The sequence below is a fragment of the Myxine glutinosa genome, chromosome 12 (genome assembly GCF_964187855.1).
Source record: "Myxine glutinosa chromosome 12, kmMyxGlut1.1, whole genome shotgun sequence".
NCBI lineage: Eukaryota > Metazoa > Chordata > Myxini > Myxiniformes > Myxinidae > Myxine > Myxine glutinosa.
Window position 1 is genome coordinate 17,055,683 of NC_136272.1, and position 19,013 is coordinate 17,074,695.

General features: G+C 44.5%; 1 protein-coding gene across 1 annotated transcript in view; it reads right to left on the reverse strand.

Annotated features, from left to right (window-relative positions):
• ARHGEF3 (Rho guanine nucleotide exchange factor 3) overlaps positions 1–19,013 on the reverse strand; it is a 99,236-nt gene that overhangs the window by 69,880 nt on the left and 10,343 nt on the right. Inside the window, exon 4 of the mRNA XM_078766521.1 lies at positions 3,795–3,860. Coding sequence (XP_078622647.1) covers positions 3,795–3,860 — 66 coding nt within the window. The remainder of the gene's footprint in view (positions 1–3,794; positions 3,861–19,013) is intronic.

Consider the following 19,013-nt stretch of genomic DNA (forward strand, 5'->3'; position numbering starts at 1 on the left):
TTAATCCGTTCCAGCCCGCCAAAAACCACACCAATTTTTTTTTAAATATACAGTATATATAAAAATATCTCGCGCTTTATATTTCACCTGTATGCAGCATACAAGTTGGCAGGATGGCCTGGACTGGAGGTACGCACACTTGACTCTAAAGTCTAAACTGTCCAGCCTGGGTTTGAATCCCGACCCAGCTATAACCTGTCATGGGTGAATCACAGGCAGGGTGATTCATCAATGTGTGTACCGCTAAACTGGGCGCCCCGTTTGCGTCCCATTAGTTGTTGGATGTTGAAGATCTCACCGTGTTTTCCACAAAGAGAAGGCGAGCTATCGCCGGCATTCTGAACAAGTTGTGGCCTGGCATGCTCTTCTCCTCTGCCGTTATATACGTCCTCCTCGACACCTCGCTCATGTTTTTCGACGATTGCGTGTTTTATATCCAAGCACATCATCCTCTTCTTCTTCTCAGCACTGCACTTGCCACTCACTTTCTTAGGCCCCATGGTTAAAACTAAGAAATTTTCCGAAATAACCAAAATGCGAAAAAAAAAATGCAGTGCTGTACGACAGAGATACGTACTGTACGTGCACGGCAAGATAACCACGTGACCAGAACCCACCTGGCGGCGTGAACTCGAAATAACGAAAATGCGAAAAAAAAAATGCAGCGCTATACGACAGAGATACGTACTGTACGTGCACGGCAAGATAACCACGTGACCAGAACCCACCTGGCGGCGTGAACTCGAAATAACCAAAATGCGAAAAAAAAAATGCAGCGCTATACGACAGAGATACGTACTGTACGTGCACGGCAAGATAACCACGTGACCAGAACCCACCTGGCGGCGTGAACTCGAAATAACCAAAATGCGAAAAAAAAAATGCAGCGCTATACGACAGAGATACGTACTGTACGTGCACGGCAAGATAACCACGTGACCGGGTGGCGAAAGCTCGTAACTCGGATCTCGGCTCGCATCTCAAAGCAATAAACCGCCCGAGCGACGGCTCGTATCTCGAAAAACTCGTAAGTTGGGGCACTCGTAAGTCAAGGTTCCACTGTATATTTAAAAAAACAAAATATATATATATATATATATATATATATATACGTATAGGCTGGATCTGGAACCGGATGCGAATCCAAACCTAATCAGCTTGTTCTTGTCACTTACCCAACTCATCCACCAAGTTGTAATAACTCGTCCACAACTTCAACTTTTTGAAATATCGTGCTATATATCGTTTTTGGCCCATCTCTCAATGGGGATGGGAAAGAAATGAGGTCCTTAATGCCCCAGAGACCCAATCTCTTAATGGTGAAGAATCACTTGAAAATATATATATATATATTTTTCATATCCAGTTCCACATTTGGATCTTCACCAAAATCGAATACATTCATCCTTGTCACACCCAAACTGTCCACCAGGTTTTTTCCGAATCTATCCACAACTTTTCGAGAAATCTTGCTCACAGACAAACAAACAGACATACAGATACTGGTGAAAACATAACCTTTGGTGGTGGACGTAATATGAAGAACAGTATCATTTTATAGTATCAGTCAATACTTTCAAGCCTGGTGTTGGCTTAGCGGTTAGGGTGCCGGCTTGGGATCCTAGGATCCTGGGTTCGAATCCCGGTCGATCGCTGAATTAACGCCAGGGGGGTTGACTCAGCCTGTCATCCTTCCGAGGTCGGCAAATTGAGTACCAGCTTGCTGGGATGAATGATCACGGTGTGTACCCCGATTTAGAATAGGTACACCGTATCCCTGCGCATCGTAAGAGCGTGACCAAGGGTTGGCGTCAGGAAGAGCATCCGGCCATAAAAAACATTGCCTCAAACAGGGAACCATGATTGTCATGGGGCCCGCAAGGCTAACCCCCGCTCTAGCGGGGAAAATGGCCTGAAAACGATCATTCATTCAGTCAATACTTTCTGTGTCTGCCCTTTGCCTTCATTTCTGTGTCTGCCCTTTGCCTTCATTTCTGTGTCTGCCATTTGCCTTCATTTCTGTGTCTGCCCTTTGCCTTCTTGAGTGGCATCTTTTACTCATGCTTTCAGTATATGACTGAAACACTTTACTGGAATATTGTGTCACATATCCTGTAATACATTCCAAAATATAAAAATCTCAAAGCTAATCTCAAAATTTACATTAGTACATGTGTTGTTACATCATACAAACCACACACAATTCTGCGCAGCCAGTTAGTTCATGTTTAGGACAACATCTGGAACGATAGGAAATGCGACTTGGTCTGTGGCATCAGATGTGGAGACCCATCATGCATTGAAACCGACATCGGAGAAACTCGGCAAACCCTTAAGGCCTGTATGAACCAACATCGTCGTCCAGCTCATAAAGAGGCTTTGACCTCTGTGGTGTATACATACTTGAACCTGCATTGTCACGGCTTTGATAACAGTGAAGTGGTCATCCATCTTAGACAGAGAAAAAAAGGTGGTTTGCTCGTGGTGTAAAGGAAGCCATTTCGGAAAGGGTTGAATCACCATCTCTCAACAAAAGGGGTGGTTTGCAATTTAGTCTGTCACAGACGTGGGACAAGGCTATTACATCTCTCCTACGTCGTCTGCAATCGTCACAGGATGTCTGGATTGGTCAATAGACAAATTTATCTTACCAACGGTTAATGTCACATGACGATTTTCAAGCTTCTTCTTCACTACATCTACCGTGAACAAGGTGAGTGGATTCTCGCCGAGACGTAGGCTCTATAGACTTGTAAGTCGACCTTTTGCGTTTATAAACGTTTACAGATAATATAGTACGATTGCATTATAAATTATGTCGGTCGGGTGCCATTAAATGTGTTTTTTTTTATTTTCAAAATTATTTTGAACAAAGTCACCAACCCCGACAGCAGTGCGTGAAACTGTGACCAACCCCAGCAAGCCCGTCACCAACAATGCAGACATCTTTAGACAGGGAGGTAGACACAGTCCTGCCGCACCGCTTCAGTAACTCCCTCCCACACATCTCCAGGCCTCAACACACAATCTCTCCTCCTATTATTGGTGAGTAGAGTACTGTACTCATTTATTTTCTTCTACTTTGATGTACTTATGGTGGATATTAATTTCAAAATTATACATTTTGTGATGTTCTGTATTGATTTACAGAGTTATTATGTTTTTTGTATATCGTTGGGTTCGGTTGCGTAAGGTGTCTGAACATCAGACCCCTTACCCCAGGAACGCATCTTCAATTTATAACACTATGTCGATGGGAAAGTATTTTCCACTATACACATTACTTTCGGAGAACACATCTAGTTGTTCGTATAGCGGGGAGTGCCAGACATTTGAATTATTATCTACCTATATTATACACTTCTAACATCCCACAAATGTGTAATGGGAAATAGCACCACCAAAGTGAAAAATAACCCAAACTTCTGCACAGTACTGCACATTGCATATAGATTTAGAATCTAATAAATGTTGGCGCCAAACGTTTAATCCACCAAACTTTATTTCCCGCACAATTTTGTCCCCACCGTTAAAAAGCGTTTTTATGAAAACAAAACACAGGAAATTACAAGTTCATTCACAGGCTCTGAATAGCAAATATGGATATACCTATTATGGGGCGCAATGATGACAAAAGCCTCCAAGCTTCATAAACTACAAAAGTATTAAGCAAGACACTATTTTTATTTGGGGGGAAGGAGGGGTACGGCTAGAATGATTGTTGAAACTTTCACGACAACCACTGTAGCACATGTCACTGCAAAGGCCCCCAAATAACAGTTCTGTTTGCTCACCTTCATATCCAGGCTGCACAAGCTGTCAGCATCAGTATCCTCCAAGCATTTCCGCTTTCGCCTCCTCTGTGGGGTGGAGAACACAGAGGAACAGGATGCTTGGGAATGTGACAGTGGAAACACCTGAGTAACATCTTCCCATCACACCCAACTCTGACGCATTATTTCAACAGCAAGTGCGTCTTTCTTCCCCATGACCCTTGTACGTACAACATGTAAAGAGCTAACAGTGCACACAAGGAGAGTTTTTGGGCGAGGAGGAAGGCCCTTCACTGTGGGATTGATGAGAGAAACCCAATAATAGTTCTAATCTAAGTACACAGATATTATAACTCTTTCTCTGATGCATTTCCGAAATTGATCACATCTGGAAACTTTGACGCAATTAATTATCTGACATAGACCTAACCCTTGGGAAGACAAATAAAATATTCTTATTTGTTTGTTTGGCTCATCAAAGCAATGATGCATCACCATGGTTCCTCAGCTCATAGGAAAATAAATAAATACACAAATAAACAATTCAGCATCGACTGAAGTGAGACAGTGGGAAGAGGGGAAAATTGACCCATTAAGCCCCACCGCATCGACCGGAACGCTACCAGACAGCCGGTGATGCGGATCCAGGTATATAATGCAGGTATAGGAAGAAGCAAACCCAGGAACAAGCACATCTGATATTCAACATTTGAATGTTTTCTTTGATAAGGGTTTCGATTTGGAGGAACATAAAAGCCATGGAAACAAGAAAAAGGAACCAAATATTTCAATTATTATCGACCAATATGATTCTGATCATTATGAAATTATTCACTTCACATCTGGATTATTCTTATTATTATTCTTTTGTTTGCAGCACATGGCTGCGGGGTCGCATCATTGGCTGAGGGCGTTACTGTGCCGCTGTTACATCTGGAGATAAATGAGCGGCAGAAGCATCTTAATTAATTTCCAAGTAGTTGGCAAGTCTTGCCATTGTGGGCCCTCCTTCTACTACTTCAAGCTATTCGATGTGACACCAATTATTATCAAGTTGGCATCAGAGGCTCATGGCAAATGAATTGTAGGTGCAAGTCTTTCACGAACTGACTGACCAGGCCTGCTGTTTAACTGGAACTGGTTAGGGAAGGAATTTTGGAACTTGTCCATTGAGCCCATTAACACCTCGGTCAACATCCAGACGTGAGATATCCCACATTGTGACGCAACACCTGCTTGCAACGCATCCATCCAACAGTTTATAATCAGGTCAGGAATTGAACCCAGGCTAGACAACCCAAATGTAAGTGCTCTATCTCTGTGCCATCCTATCGGACCCATTGTAGTCCCCAATTGGCTGGAAAACGAATGCGATGTCATGTGGATAAAATGTTTAACAGCCAATCAGGGAGTTTCCTTTACAGAAATTAAATAAAGTTACATTTACTGTTGAGTAGTACTTTTATTGTTTTTTTGTCCAAATAAGGATGAAATGTAAATTTAAATACAATGATGATCAGACCTAGTTGTTCTCATCGTTTGAGATCAGTTTCCCTTTAAGACAATGCAGACTGACAAGAAATGAAAAAGCACGAGTAACTCGAACAGCACTCAGTCGAGAGGTGAACAGTTTACGCCAGGTGAACAGTTTACGTTTTGTATTTCAGAGTAGACCAGAAAATCACAATACAGAATCACAATTAATCAAAATCATCCGTCAACAACTTTTTGAGATATCCTGCTATAAATCGTTTTTGGCCCTATCTCCCAATGGTGAAGAATCACTTAAAAATTCCACTAGCTGGATCCGGTTCTTCACCAGAATTGAATCGTTTCTTCCTTGTCACACACACACAACCTGTCCACCAAGTTTCGTCCAAATCCATCCATAACTTTTTTTAGATATCCTGCTATGTATCGTTTTTGGCCCCATCTCCCAATGGGGAAGAATCACTTTAAAAAAATAAAAAATTCTCATATCCGAATCCATACTCAGATCTTCACCAAAATCGAAACAAATCGTCCTTGTCAGACACCCAACCGGTCCACCAAGCTTCGTCCAAATCCATCCACAGCTTTTTGAGATAGCTTGTTCACAAACAAATAGACAGACAGACACAGGGGTGAAAACATAACCTCCATCCACCTTTGGTGGCAGAGGTAATCAAACATGCCTCTACCTGCCTACTCAACCTGATGTTGGAAGTTTGCGTGCCAGCTCAGCGGGACCGCAGATGAAAAAGTTTAGTCATGACAACAGACTCCATCTCACTCAATTTGACACATATCCTGAGTGCCAATACCAACAAGCGTTACGCCTAGGTCCCCCGTCGGGGAAGTGTTGTGAGTTGACAGAGTGGAAGACGCAGAAAACATGCTATGATATGATATTTCGCTCACAAGGTTGACATACATGGCGGCGGCCATCTTGGATTTTGACGTGGGTTGCACCCACACACCAAATTCGAATGCGGTCCTTCGCTTACGCACGCACGCACGCACGGGAAAACCATAGTCCCCCTTTCGCTCCGCGGTGCGACGGGGGACAATAAACCTGTCTGTTTCTCAATTATATTTTTGCTTCTCGAGCATTGTCAATTTTTGGACTATTGAACAGCTAAACAGCTCTTACAACCGTTACCCACACCCTCTGAGCTGTCTGATTCACAGTTAAATTCCAGGCAAAGCTAGTGTAGTTCCAAAAAGCCCTTCAACTGACTTTCCCATGTCTCGAATGTGGATGTCAAAGACCGTACAATATTGGGAGTGGAATTTCTGTCCATTACCCTGGATCCACAAGTGAAATTGTATATGTTTTGAAGGTTCCAGTTGACCACCATGCTGTGTAATCGATTTTCTGATCTCTGACTCATGTGGTAGCTCTCGATAACAATGGTGAGTTTTCATCATTTAAGAGGAAAGAGCACGGACAACAATTCTGGGAAGACAAGGGCAAACCACCCAGTATAACCCTTGCCAACAAACTGCTTCAGCAGTACCAACGCTCTGTAAATACAGTATGGTATCATATTAAAATACGCAATTTGGTGTCTGATTTTTTTTGACCGCAATACATTTGGTCGTTACTTATACAATCGCAACAAAAATTTACAGGGAGACTAAAGGTCACGCGGCAGAGGTTGTAGCAATTTAAGCCGCTCTCCCCCATCCAAGGGGTTTTTCCCCACCAAGGAGGTTGCATGTTGAGGTGTATATTTGTGTTAAGATAGCTTTATTGCGGCGTTTTCCCCAAGGCCACTTCTAATATCAAAAGTAATAACAACACTATTGATTAAATAGCATAATATTAAAGTTATTACAAAACAATATCCCCTCTCCCCAAGGGGTTTTGTGACTTGCGATATTGTCTCCAAATGCCCGACAACCTTATGGAAGTACATTTTATTACAGGTAATTTAGAATGGTGAGGCATGGTCTGATCTGGTCCTTTCAATGATCTGATCCATAAACATATTATGGTGTCATGCACGGTGTGATCCCAAGTTAAAACAAACCTGTGCCCCAGTAGCGATGTGTGATGAGGCAAGCATAGCGAGCTGATCCACGCTAGTAAATATAAATTTTAAAAAGGCTCTTCTGGCTCAACATTTGCAAAGGCTCCACCTATGAGGCACGAGCTCAGCAGAGCTGCAGCCCCCTATGGTCCACAGGATGGTACTGCAGCCAATAACGAGAATAAAATTCACAATTTTATTGACTAGACCACTCCACGGACACATTTCTGGCCTTGTTGGCCATCATTAGCGTGGAGCCGAAACTCCTCCCAGAATCGCGCGCACACACACACACACACACACACACACACACACACACACACACACACACACACACACACACACACACACACACACACGTCTGTGTAGGGAAGAGGGGTGGGGGTCCCAAGACAGCATGTGTAAGTGAGTATGGACCTCATGCTCAGGCAAGCTAGCTTTCCTTTGTAATAGGTCTTTGTGTAGTTCAACTTGTATTATTTAATAATGTCCGTGAAAGGAAGCAGCAGTGTCTCCCTCGAGATAGCTCATAGTGTCCTGCGTCGACTTCCTCGTAACACCAGCCAAGGCCCGAGTCAAGGCAAATATTACATCTGCAGTGCGGGAGATCAGAACTGTAGTTGACCTGGATTCAAACCATCGCAGCGCCGACCTGCCACCCATGTGCCATTCCGCAGTGGGATACCAAGGACAATTGGGTGAGATTAGGGGGTTACCATTATTCGTATCGCATAAAATATATGAAATACAGGCAGTCCCCGGGTTACGAACGCCCGACTTACGAATGCCCGTACTTACGAACCGACCTCCGTAAAGCGTATTTTAAAAATCGGGTTTATTTATGTATTTATTTTTTGGATACAAGATCGAGGCTCGTGAAAGAGCTAACATTAATCACACAAAAAGTCAAACTGACACATAAAACACAAAATAAGGGGAGCGGTAGACAAGATGGGGAGAGAGGGGGAAGGACACAAACACAACATTTGAGAGCAGGGACATCGAGAGAAATGTGGGAGGGAGAGGGCTTGGGGGGAGGTGGGAGAGGTATAAAAACATATGGACACTGCAACAACTTCCAGGAAAGAAGTTGGAATTTCAAAAACGTGTATCTGGGGTGAATTAGCAGGGGTAGAAAAGATCAAGGTTTTGGATGGGGGAAGATAAGAGATGGTGGTGAACAGCTGTTTTAAAGACCTGGAGGGAGGAGTGGGATTGAAGGGAGTGGGGGAGTTTGTTCCAGAGGCGGGAGAAAAGAGGAATGAAAGAGTGAAGGTGAGCAGAGAGCCTAGATTTTGGCAGTTTAACCATAGGAGGGTTGCTGGCAGATCTTGTGCGACCTGTAGGAATATTTGGGGAACAGAGCACAGAGTGAGCTGGGGGAGCAAGGCCGGAGAGGAGTCGGTAGCAGACAGAAAGACCACCAACCTTCCTGCGGTGAGTGAGTGAAAGGCCCTCGGAGTTAGCTTCATCGCAGGAGATTCCAATGATTCTGAAAGCTTTGGTTTCAACAAAATGAAGTCAAGCTAGGTGTGAGGCAGGAGCACTGGCCCAGAGGGGGGAACAGTATTCCATTGAGCTGCGGATGAAAGCCTTGTATGTGGTGAGGACCTATAGATGTTTTAGGTAAAATATATACTATATTTTATAGAGCCTGGTGTTGGTGTCGCAGCTAGGGTGCCAGCTTGGGATCCTAAGATCCTGGGTTCGAATCCCGGTCGATCGCTGAATTAACGCCAGGGGGGTTGACTCAGCCTGTCATCCTTCCGAGGTCGGCTAATTGAGTACCAGTTCCCTGTGTGTCGTAAAAAGGCGACAAAACAGGGTTGGCGGCAGGAAGGGCATCCGGCCGTAAAACATTGCTTCAAAAAGGGGACCAACAAAAACAACAACAACCACGGTGCCCGAAAAAGGCCAACCCCTGCTTTGCGGGGAAAAATGGCCTCCAAAGGTGTTTTTATTTATTTATATATACTATACACGAAGACAAACATTTGACTAATTGACACTAGATGTGAACCGTACGTAACTGTTCCGACTTGCATACAAATTCGACTTACAGACAGACTTAAAAACGGAACTCGTTCGTAACCCGGGGACTGCCTGTATATCTACGGGAGTGTTCAGGTGGATCACGTTATTCTTTTTATTCCTGACAATTATTGTACTGTTATTATCGTTACCTCCGCCACCAAAGGTGGATTGAGGTTATGTTTTCACCCGTCTGTCTGTCCGTTTGTGAACAAGATATCTCAAAAAGTTGTTGACGGATTCGGACGAAATTTGGCAGAGAGGTAGTGCATGTGACAAGTACGAAATGATTAGATTTTGGTGAAGATCCGGACTCGGCTCCTATAATTTTTAAAGGGATTCTTCACCATTGGGAGATAGGGCCAAAAACGATACATAGCAGGATATCTGAAAAAGTTGTGGACGGATTTGGACGAAACTTGGTGGGACCGGTTGGGTGTGTGTCAAGGAAGAAGGGATTCAATTTTGGTGAAGAATGTTTCTACATTATATAAATTCTGTATCGTGATTTTCTGGTCTACTCTGAGATACAAAACGTAAACTGTTCACCAGGTGGAGGTATGCTCTCCACTGAGTTTTTTTTTTTTTTTTTTTTTGTTGTTGTATACAAGATCGAGGCTCGTGAAAGAGCGAACATTAATCACACAGAAAGACAAACCGACACATAAAACAAATAACATCGGGAGCGGTAGACAAGATGGGGAGAGAGGAGGAAGGACACAAACACAACATTTGAGAGCAGGGACCAAGAGACATGGAGACATCGAGAGATCTGTGGGAGGGAGAGGGCTTTGGGGGGGGCGGCATGGGAAGGGGGGGTGGGAGAGGTATAAAACATATGGACACTGTCAGGACTTCCAGGAAAGAAGTTGGAATTTCAAACAAGGTGGATCTGGGGTGAATTAGTGTGGGTAGAAAAGATCAAGGTTTTGGATGGGGGAAGATAAGAGATGGTGGTGAACAGCTGTTTTAAAGACCTGGAGTGAGGAGTGGGATTGAAGGGAGTGTGGGAGTTTGTTCCAGAGGCGGGAGAAAAGAGGAATGAAAGAGTGAAGGTGAGCAGAGAGCCGAGATTTCGGCAGTTTAACCATCATAGGGTTGCTGGCAAATCTTGTGCGACCTGTAGGAATATTTGGGGGACAGAGCACAGAGAGAGCTGGGGGAGCAAGGCCAGAGAGGAGTCGGTAGAAGACAGAAAGACCACCAACCTGCCTGCGGTGAGTGAGTGAAAGGCCTTTAGAGATAGCTTCATAGCGGGAGATTCCAATGATTCTGAAAGCTTTGGTTTCAACAGCGTGAAGCCGAGCTAGGTGTGAGGCAGGAGCACCGGCCCATAGGGGAGAACAGTATTCCATTGACCTGCGGATGAAAGCCTTGTATGTGGTGAGGAGCTCAGGTGTGCCGAGGAAGGACTTCGCACGACGGAGGATGCCCAGTCGGCGACTGGCTTTGGAGGCCAGCTTGGAAATGTGGTTTTCCCAAGAAAGATCATGGCAGATAGTGAGACCCAAAAGCTTGAGCGACAGAACTTCTTGGAGAGGATTGTTGAGAAAGTAGATGGGAGGGTTGTCCAGTCGATCTTTTCGGAGAGACATAGTAAGAGTGTGAGATTTGTCAGGATTGAAAGACATGTTCCACTTGTTTGACCAGTCTGTGATTTTGTCCAAGTCTTCAGAGAGTGAGGAGGCTGCAGACTGCCGATCTGAGGGAAGAGGAATGGAGCGGCAGAGAGTGGAGTCATCAGCAAAGAGATAGAGAGGATTTTCCAGAGAGTCGGAGAGATCATTGATAAAGACCAGAAAAAGCACAGGGCCCAGAACACTGCCTTGGAGAACTCCAGCCTGAACAGGAAGAGGAGATGAGAGAAACCCATTCAGGGCCACACGTTGACTACGACCAGAGAGGAAGTCCGCCAGCCATGCATGGAGATTTCCATGGATACCAAAAGAGGAGAGTTTGGTGAGCAGAGCGGGGTGCCAGACCGTATCGAAGGCACGTGATATGTCGAGGGAGACAGCTCTGATTTCCTGTTTGGCATTGAGGAAGCTTCACATGAAAAAACAACCCCCTTCAGCCTTCATTTCCCAACCAATCATGGTCTTTGTAAAATTGAAAAGACAACAACAGATCAATGTCAATTTACTTTAAATGTAGGGGAATGTGGTCATGGACAATTTCACAAATTCTGGTCCAAATTTGTTGCAATACAGAAGCATGGCAAACCAAAAACATTGATTTTGCAATCAATTCGGACTTTTAACCCCCATATAACCTCAAAATGACCAATGAAAATTTTTTTTTTTAAATGCTGCTCTGCATCCCGAGTTTGAAAGCATCTTTGTGCCAACTTTCATCTCTAGCAACTGAATGTGTGACTTTCAACGTTTCACCTGTGACCCGAAAAAATTGGAATGGGGCCCAAGTCGGTTATTTATTTATTTATCGGGGTATGGGTGTAACGGACTTCATTCCCAATTCAAAGAGGATCGACTCAAATTGAAAGTTGCAGAACACATGGTTTGCGCAAGCGAAGTGTCAAGACAAGTTGATATCCAAGGTTTACCCACATTGTGACAAGTAACATAAAAGGGCATTTCCTCTGGTGTTAAACGCTAGTTCAGAAAAAAAGATTCTAAATTGCAAACCGAGTGTGTTAAATCACAAAGTAAACAATTTAAGTGGAAGTCAACGATGCCACAACATACTTTTAAGGTATAAAAATAAAATGTTGACCATTCCCATCCTCACCTTCCTTTTGGGAGTTGAAGAAGCAGACTTGGCAACATGCTGGCTTGCAGGAGTCGTTTGCACAGAGTTCTCAGGTGTGGAGCAACCCTCCTCACTATTGAAGGAAGCATCATCACCAGGACTTGAAACGGTGTGTTCGCAAGGCGACGTGTGGGTCGGCGTGACTTTCTTCCTCGACACGGCTTCGTCTTCTCCCCCTGACCTTGGTGGTGTACAAACAACATTCGGCAAAACCTCTTTCCCGGTTTCCGAATCGGACTCTGGTAAAGGTGCGTCCATCTGTGGTCCATGAGTGGCCCCAACGCAAGTGCTTACAGGTTCCACACGATCAATTATATTCCGTGCAGTTACGATATCAATTTTCTTCCCAGATTTTGCCAATTCCTGGCAGCCAACTTGCAGCTCGCTCTTTCCTTCTTCATGGGCCAAAGGATCTCCTTTAACCACATCATGAAAACAATCCAAAGAGCGTTTACATTTCCCCTGAGATAGACGAGCGGATACGTTTGCTCCCAAGTCACTCGCAAGAACCGCGCTGCCGGTGTCCTCTGTGAGATCAATTACGACTTCAGACACTCGTCGCTCTTCTGCGGAATTAGTCAAAGAAAGCAACGGCTGCCTGGAAATACAACACTTGCTGGCATTTTTCTCTTTTGCTTCCAGGCCATCGAAGCAAATCAAATCATCGCACGCATTGCCATCAAGTTTAGGGAATGTCGTCTCAGAGAGGTTTTCACCAGAAAGCTTGGGCCTCTTGGCGGGGGGCGGCGTTTCGGTCCCAGGAAGCTTGGGCCTCTTGGCGGGAGTTTCCATCCCGGGAGTTCTACACGGCGAGTCGAGCGGTTTGAAGTTGAGGCGTGCTTGAACCATTCGCTTTGGAGTCGTCATGCTCTTCACATCAGGATCTCGATTTAAACCCTCAGCGTCGTTATCTGTGGACTTCCTCACTGATTCTGCCTCACGGGTCGCCATAAGTGCCGAGTGCCGTTCTAGTTAATACTGTTATTAATATTATTTTGTAATACAGTACTGTAATTATATTATTATTATGCCATTATCATTATTGTTGTTATTACTTTTGCTCTTTGAATTGGCCTTAGGAAAATGCCACGATAAGGTGGAATGACACTCAAGCTGCTATTTATGCACCTTCCCAAGGAGGAAACAGGCAATACAACATGGGAATTCCTCTGGATTTTTTACAGTTAAGTGAGGTTAAGCAACTGTGAAAATAACACAGAGTCCTCTTACCAGTGATACCATTGAGGTGTCTGAATGGCATTCGTAACACCCTTGTCCACCACCAGCAGAAGCGGCGATACATTTTTACGAAGATAATTTGCATCGCATGACCATCAGAACTCCTGGTGAGAGGAGCAAATGAAGTCGCTATAACCTTTGCCGTATTCCCGTAGTCACCTTTAAGGTTTTGTTGAGTTTGCAGAATGATAAGTAACGGCCGAATACATCGACGAAGAAGATATATCGAAGATTTTGACAAGTGGCCACACCGGCCACCCAGGACCACGTTTTGGTGGCCCGATGGAGTTTTTGGTGGCATTTGGCACCCGGGCCACTTCGAACCCTGGGATTGTCAGACTCTGACAAAAATATCGAGGTAGGTAAAGGGGTTGGTTGGAGGGAATAAGTTCCAGGTTCATGTTCTCTTTCAAAATTATAAACCAGCAGTCCAATGGAGTTTGAACTGAGCACTTATCTATGTAAGAGAGGGAGACAGGGAAGAGGGGGAAGAGAGGGAGACAGGGAAGAGGGGGAAGAGAGGGAGACAGGGAAGAGGGGGAAGAGAGGGAGACAGGGAAGAGGGGGAAGAGAGGGAGACAGGGAAGAGGGGGAAGAGAGGGAGACAGGGAAGAGGGGGAAGAGAGGGAGACAGGGAAGAGGGGGAAGAGAGGGAGACAGGGAAGAGGGGGAAGAGAGGGAGACAGGGAAGAGGGGGAAGAGAGGGAGACAGGGAAGAGGGGGAAGAGAGGGAGACAGGGAAGAGGGGGAAGAGAGGGAGACAGGGAAGAGGGGGAAGAGAGGGAGACAGGGAAGAGGGGGAAGAGAAGAAGACAGGGAAGAGGGGGAAGAGAGGGAGACAGGGAAGAGGGGGAAGAGAGGGAGACAGGGAAGAGGGGGAAGAGAGGGAGACAGGGAAGAGGGGGAAGAGAGGGAGACAGGGAAGAGGGGGAAGAGAGGGAGACAGGGAAGAGGAGGAAGAGAGGAAGACAGGGAAGAGGGGGAAGAGAGGGAGACAGGGAAGAGGGGGAAGAGAGGGAGACAGGGAAGAGGGGGAAGAGAGGGAGACAGGGAAGAGGGGGAAGAGAGGGAGACAGGGAAGAGGGGGAAGAGAGGGAGACGAGGGAGACGAGGGGACGAGGGGGACGAGGGGGAGAGGGGGAGAGGGGGAGAGGGGGAGAGGGGGAGAGGGGGAGAGGGGGAGAGAGGGGGAGAGGGGGAGAGAGGGAGAGAGGGCAAGAGGGAGAGAGGGAGAGGGAGAGGGAGAGAGGGAGAGAGGGAGAGAGAGAGAGAGGGAGAGGGAGAGGGAGAGAGAGAGAGAGAGAGAGAGAGAGTAGAAGTGAAAAAAGAGGTGGTTGGGGTTGGGATGCGAAGTGAAAAAATTGAGAATAGCTTGAATGTAAAAGCTTCATTGGAAGGTAAAGAGGACAATAAACTTTTTACGGCCATTTCAGAGAAGTGCATAACCAGACAGCACGTGTTTGTAGAAACAGAAACGACTTTTTGTTTCACCTTCGTGTTGAGCTTGGTAGAGTTGGTGCGACCATGATGGATGTAGTTATAATCATCATACCTCTTCCTTGTTTGAAGAATGGGATGAAAATAGACTGGCATTGTTTGAAAGGGAAACTTCATATACTCTTAATATTATTGCAACGTCCTGCTTAAAGGCTAAATCCTTTAGTAGTATTATTATAGAGTGTGTAACGGAGACGACCGATAACCCCACCCAAACTGCCATGGAAATCGAACACACAACAGGGAAGTGAAGGAACAGGCCTGTAATCCACTGATCCATCATCATCCATTTTACAAATTAATGGCACATAACAATGAAATTGCCAAGTTTGACAGAATGGTGCAAAGGTATGTACCTTTGAGTGTGGGTATGATTCTCGAACAAATCGTAAGCTGCCGGTAGGTGCTTCACAGCCCGGGCGCTGCATCAGTGACTGCGTCACTCGGGTGGACACTAAACTGGGTGTCCAGTCTGCTGGAATTAGTTTGAATGATGTCAAAGACCACATGGTGTCTTTCGTGAATGTTTGGTGAGTTATCACGAGTAGCCCGGCCAAATTGCAAATTCCTGTCACCTTCGATTGAACGTCAAGGCCTGGCATCAAACGGTTCGTGAAGGGCTTGGGCGGAAAACGTTCCCCCACTGACCTGACAAGAAGGGGGGATAATTGAGGCTGTTGAAATAACAATATAATTATGAAATTGCAGGAAAAAGTGCACAAGATCTGAGTTGATGTTTTAAAAAGTCCAACGACAAAAGCAATAATGACCAAATTGCATGAGTGGAACCATTTCCATTTGCAATGCATTGCTCAGAGCCAAACAAAAGCACAAGGGGGATGCACAGGTCGCCGGTAAAGTGGCCAACGCACACCATTGTTACACAGCACGGCAGCCTCGGTGTCCCTTCCTGTGGGAGATGAGTGGCGTATGCCGCTTTGGAGTTGAAAAATTCCAATGTGGCTGCAGGGACTGATGCCAAAAAAGAAAAGAAAAGTAGATTGCTGTCATAATTTCGGAAACACGTGTGAACATTGAGGAAAGTGCATTATGTATCCAAGCATAGGAACACCAATAGCCAAACTGTCTGCAATGGGTGTGTGACAAGGACGAATCGATTAGATGTTGGTGAAGATCCGAATCCGGATACGATAATATTTTTTAGCGAGTCTTCACCATTGAGGGATGGGACCAAAGAGGATGTATAGCATGATAGCTCAAAAAGTTATTGACGGATTCAGACAAAACTTTGTGGATGAGTTGGGTAGGTGACAAGAACAAGCCGATTAGATTTTGGTTCAGGTTTCAAGCCAGATACGGCCTATCAATGGGATACAAAATGTAAATTGTTCAGCCTGGCGGAGGTATGCAGTCTACCGAGTGCCATTCTAGTACTGTGTATTAAACTGAAGTCGAGGGGATGGGGGAGGGTTGTCAAAATGAGAATGTCAACTAAAAACGGCTGTTCATTACAATGAGATTCGAATGTGATTACAATGAGATTACAATGAGATTACAATGAGATTACAATGAGATTACAATGAGATTACAATGAGATAACGGGTGTTCCTTTTAATGGAATACACTTGCTTCGACAAATTTGTAACTTACACGTTGAACAAAGGACAGAGTTACACATCGAGTTAAGTCCCCGTTGTCATAAGCAGCAACACCCAAGACCAGCAAGAACGTGTCACCTTCTCAATTTTAATCTCCTCCCTGGGGGCGGCCAGGAGAACAAACAAAAATGAAAATTGATCCTTTTCAGTTTGAGACGAAATAAAGATTGTATTTGGTTTTTTGTTTTGTCCTGCATATACCAGGGTTAAATAAAACCAAACGTCCTCGAATACATTTCCAAGTTCCGAGTTCGGTCCCACATTCAAAATTATCGAAAAGTTTTTGCCCGAATGTACAAGGAAGATGTGCCAGATGCAGATCAAAAAACAAATCACTTTTCTATTGTAACCCCGAAAATGCAAGTAGAGTTAATCCAGTGCTTTACGGTGCCGACGTCAAACCCTGAATTGAAATCTATTATGTTTCCAGTGCACAGCCGCGTGATGAAATTGAATAAAATCTCATTTGACATTATGTCACACGGTTGACAGCAGCTTACAGGAAGTGTACTCATCTTTGTGCCATATAGTACATGTTCAAAACTGCCATCCTGGTATTTTCTATTTTTCAGGCCTTTCCATTGACGAGTACGCTGTCATTCGAGGTGGACATTGTACTGTATCACCAAATACTATTTGCTTATGGGAGATTAAGATAACACGGTACATTTTGAAAAGGGTCAGTCGTTGTGTACCAATAAGGACCACGGCCAAAATCAAACTTCCTGCCAATGGAAGCTATTATTATTTTTGGAGGATTATTATTTTTGGAATAATTTTGGATTATTATTTTTGGAATAATTTTGGATTATTATTTTTGGAGTTTGGAAGCTTGCTGCCAACAGAAGCAACGGAAGCAATTACTATAAGCAAACGTAACCATTCCCAATGACAGGAAAAGTTTAATATAATCCATCAATTTTAATTATTTCATGGAATTAAAAAAAGGTTAATTGTGATGCACTCTCAGTTTCACTTAGGGCTAAAGCTCTGAGCTACTTAAACCACCCACCATGAAATGGTGGTGCAACATCGGGCAGCGGAGGTTGGATTTGTCTAAAAAGTATCCTGCCTGCAAAATAACATTTGGTATCACCATAATTAGGGTATCACCATAATTTATGCCTGTTCCACCACCATTTCAAAAGTGAATGTTGAGCTTTGCCTGGATGTGCAGCTTTTCAAACACAGCGCGGATATCAGATACTGAAAATGGGAGACAGACAAATGCACGGACAAACACCATGGTTCACAATATATAAGATTATTATTATTAATATTACTAGGGCGTGCCCGCACGTACGTGCTTGCCCGTACGTGCTTGCCCGTACGTGCGTGCAAAAAAACATGCGTGCAAACAACAACAACAAAAAAAAACTTTGAAACCACGTGGCAGTAACGACCACAGAACCCCCCCCTCTATTTACATGAAATGGTTTGGTCCATTCGCAAAGCCAAAGCGAACGGCTTGCGAGTACGGTGACCATACCTTGGGAACCACTTGTCCGATTAATTTCAAACCTTGAAAAGGCACATCCTCGGGTCCCCAGCAATATACCTGGCAAGTTTCAAGTATATCGGACCGGTAGTTGTCGAGAAACAGCGGTCGCATACAGACACACAGAGATTACTGGAATTATAGAGAGATTACCCTCGCCTGAGGAGAGGGTATTGCATTTGAGTCCGTTTGTTTGTCTGTCTGTCTGTCTGTTTGTCCGCACAGAATAAATATGATTTTCTCTGCAGCCGTTGGTCCGATTGACAGGAAATTTTCACCATAGGTGCAACTCCACCTATATAATTTTTTTATGATAATTATGACGTCATAGGTCACGCGGTTCGGCCGCCATCTTGGAAAAACCTAAAAACCTTGTACCTGTATATCGCCGTAAGCACTGAATAGAAAATATTGATACATGGCTCATTGTAAAGGACTCTCCATGGGGAATAACATCTGTTGATGATGGCATAGGTGCCTCTATTATGACGTCATAAATTGACAAGTACAAAACTTCAGCCTATCAACATGAAATTTCTTGTGCATATTCTAGGAATAAATTAGTGGAGAATAAAAAAGATGATGACATCATCAGTCACGTGGTTCGGCCGCCATATTTGTTTTAACACAAAAGCCTTAAAAACCACTGAAAATACATCCTGGCGAGGGTTTGCAATCTCTGATTGCCCTTTCTTGTTATTATTAGTATTATGCCACATCAAGAGGTTATTTGAAAACAAAGCCAACAAACAGCAGAAATGCTCTTCAAACAAGTATGGATAAAGCTTCAAATAAATAAATAACACACGATCATAAAATATTCACTCCTCTTATTACTTCATCCGTATTAGCTATCAACCCACTGTTACGTTTGATCTCAATTAAAGGTCACATGAAAAATTAAAAGTCACCTGAGAGGGGGGGAGAGAGCGAGAGAGCGCGAGAGAGAGCGAGAGAGCACAAGAGAGCGCGCGAGAGAGCGCACGAGAGAGAGAGAGAGAGAGCACCAGAGAGAGAGAGAGAGAGAGAGAGAGAGACAGAGAGAGACAGAGAGAGACAGAGAGAGAGATGG